The sequence below is a fragment of the Ceratotherium simum genome, chromosome X (genome assembly GCF_057802395.1).
Source record: "Ceratotherium simum simum isolate JZ-2026a chromosome X, ASM5780239v1, whole genome shotgun sequence".
Taxonomy (NCBI): domain Eukaryota; kingdom Metazoa; phylum Chordata; class Mammalia; order Perissodactyla; family Rhinocerotidae; genus Ceratotherium; species Ceratotherium simum.
Genome location: NC_141940.1, coordinates 87450373 through 87453234, shown reverse-complemented (window position 1 = coordinate 87453234; position 2862 = coordinate 87450373). Strand labels below are relative to the sequence as shown.

At 63.9% G+C, this 2862-nt stretch overlaps 1 protein-coding gene across 1 annotated transcript; it reads right to left on the bottom strand.

Moving 5' to 3' along the window:
• Positions 1-248: 248 nt before the first annotated feature.
• LOC106800243 (EZH inhibitory protein) lies at positions 249-2538 on the bottom strand. The gene is given in 2 exon segments (XM_014779789.2): positions 249-1675; positions 1678-2538. Coding segments are annotated over 2 exon segments (1818 nt in total). The 5' UTR covers positions 2444-2538; the 3' UTR covers positions 249-623.
• Positions 2539-2862: the final 324 nt, after the last annotated feature.

Genomic DNA, 2862 nt, shown 5'->3' with positions numbered 1-2862 from the left:
TGGATGTCTCCATCACTGTCTCTTTCTCCAGCAGCCTTGGGTTAAACCCCGCCCCCTTTTCTTGTCCAAGTTGCAAATCACCTATGCTAAGAGGGTATATTGCATATAAATGGCAATTTCCTGGACAGAACTCCATTTTAGACAGTGGGATTATATGATTGCCAGGATAGTTATTTTATTCCCCCTCCCTTCCAAAGAGTCAGTTAGCATGCTAACAATTTTCTTTAATCCTCTAAATAAGACATAGGATAACAGTTTGTTTGGACAAGAACAAAATGCTACATTTTTAAAACGAAATCGCCATTTTTATTTCATTCATTCAAAAATTTCGTCATATAAAGGCAACTTGCGAAAAGGAAATTTCAACTCAGGGGCAAAGGCAGGCCTTTTTGAGGGAGAAGGGGGCCTGGAATCAAGGGCCAACGGCAGGTAAGTGCTAGCTTATGGGGAAGAGAGGCTTCAAAACTGCCTCTCCAAACAGCTTTAAAACTGCTCCTGACATTGGTTGCGGGCTCACAGAACTCTTGGAAACCTCACAGGTAACTGCGGAGCAGGCAGCCCATTCAGGGCAGTGGGTGGACGTTGATTCCTTTCGTGGGTCTTATGAGGATGCTCATGGAGGGTCACAGCACAGGAGGTGTGGGGGGGCGAGGCGTGCTCCCTATTTCAGCCTGCTCTCCTGGAGAGACAGGGCTCAGGGCATCCAGCTGCGGCAGCAGGGCGCGCCTGAGGCTATCAGGGCTAGGGGTGGAGATGGAGGCCAGGCCACAAAACTTAGGGCAGGAGGACGAGGAGCTCTGGCCAGAAAAATTAGTGGGGGAGGAGGAGGGGCTCTGACCAGGAGACCCGGGGAAAGGGGGGGAGGAGGGGGGGGAGCAGGAGGAGGAAGAGGAAGAGGAGAAGCTCTCACCACACTGCGCACGTAAAGGAAAGAACCTACCAGGAGGTGAGGGTGAGGAGGCGCGCATTCGGACTGCACGCCAACGGGGCTGGGCAGCAAGGCTTGGGACCTCAGGATCAGGAGAGCTTGAGCTGCTCCGGTGGACAAGCCTTCGAAAGGCAAACCCAGGGGAAGGAGGAGGACTCTGGCCAACAGGCCCAGGCAGCGAGGGGCGGCTGCTAGGGGCTGATCTTCTCTGCGGGGCGCGGCGCCGAGGGACAAAGCCTGGAGTCGTGCTGCTGCTGCGGAGGGCAGGGCCTGGTCCGGATGCGCGGCTTTGGAGGGCAGGGCCTGGCCCGGATGCGCGGCTGCGGAGGGCAGGGCCTGACTCAGAAGCAGGGCGGCGGACGGCAGGGCCTGGCGTGGAAGCACTGCAACGGCGGAGAGCAGGGCCTGGCGCGGACGCAGGGCGGCGGACAGCGGGGCCAGGCGCGGACGCAGAGCGGCTGAGGGCAGGGCCTGGCTGGGATGCACGGCGACGGCGGACAGCAGGGCCTGGCGCGGGTGCACAGCGGCGGAGAGCAGGACGTGGCTCAGATGCACGGCTGCGGAGAGCAGGGCCTGGCGGGCTGGTGCGGCTGCGGAGAGCAGGGCCTGGCGCGGTGGTGCGGCTGCGGAGAGCAGGGCCTGGCGCGGTGGTGCGGCTGCGGAGAGCAGGGCCTGGCGGGCTGGTGCGGCTGCGGAGAGCAGGGCCTGGCGCGGTGGTGCGGCTGCGGAGAGCAGGGCCTGGCGCGCAGTGCGGCTGCGGAGAGCAGGGCCTGGCGCGGTGGTGCGGCTGCGGAGAGCAGGGCCTGGCGCGGTGGTGCGGCTGCGGAGAGCAGGGCCTGGCGCGGTGGTGCGGCTGCGCAGAGCAGGGCCCAGCGGGGATGCGTGACTCCGCGGAGAAGCCCGAGAACGGCCGCTGCTGCTGGGCTGAGACTCTGGAGAAGACTGCGGCAAAGGCTCAGACCACCGAGGCCCGGGAGCCCCAGGAAACAGACAGCGCTCTGGAGGCTTCTGAGCCTGGGCAGCCTCCTCGCGGCTGGGCTGCTTCCTCCCACGGCCGTCGCCTGGGCTCGTGGTGTGGGTCGGAGGCCGGCTGGCCCGGCCAGCGACCCTCGTGGCTTGCCCCATGGCCGCCGTGCTGCCCGTGCGCACGGACTGGATACCTTGGCCTGCCTCAGGCACCACACAGCTCGGCCCTGCATGGGGACTCTGGCCGCCCTGGAGGTCGGAGGGCCCCCTCTCCTGCACACAGTCCATGGAGGGCAGCCACGGGTCCTCAGCAGTGACGGAAATGGCGCCGGCGGAGGCCGTGGCACAGGAGGAGGAACCTGCTGCACCACCGCGCGGGGCGCCGCCACCCGGCGGACACGGGTCGCTGGAGGCTGCGGGAACCGAAGCACCGGGATTGCCGGTGCCGCGGGCTTGGCCAGGGGCAGGGGCTACCTTGCTCTTGGGCTCTGGGGGCACCTCACCCTGCTGTGGCTGCTGCTCCTTCTCCCAGCACGACTGGGTGGCCATCGTGCCAGCTTCTCGTTGAGAGACAGGAGAGTTCGGCTACAGACGCTGCCTGGGTTGAGCCCGGGGCCGGTGGAGCCAGGAGGGTGGGCGGGGCCGGTCAAGTCTTCACCTCTGATTGGTGAGCTGGTTATCACATGACTCTCGTCTTCCCGGAGCGCCAACCCAGCTCCATCTGGTGCGCAACAGGGGGTGTGCTGCACCCAGTCTGGGGTCGGCCTGGCCAGGTCCATGATGGAATTCCCCAGCCTCACCTGGGCCCCTACGAGCGAGTGTGTGACTGTGTGTGTGCCTGTCTGTCTGTGTGTCTTGTCGGGTGTGTGTGTGTGTGTTTCCAGGGCGGCGGCGGCACCGGCGGCGGCAAGGCTGTGTATATAAACCATTTGAGTCAGCTTGTCAGCACCACTCTGGTGGCTCAATCT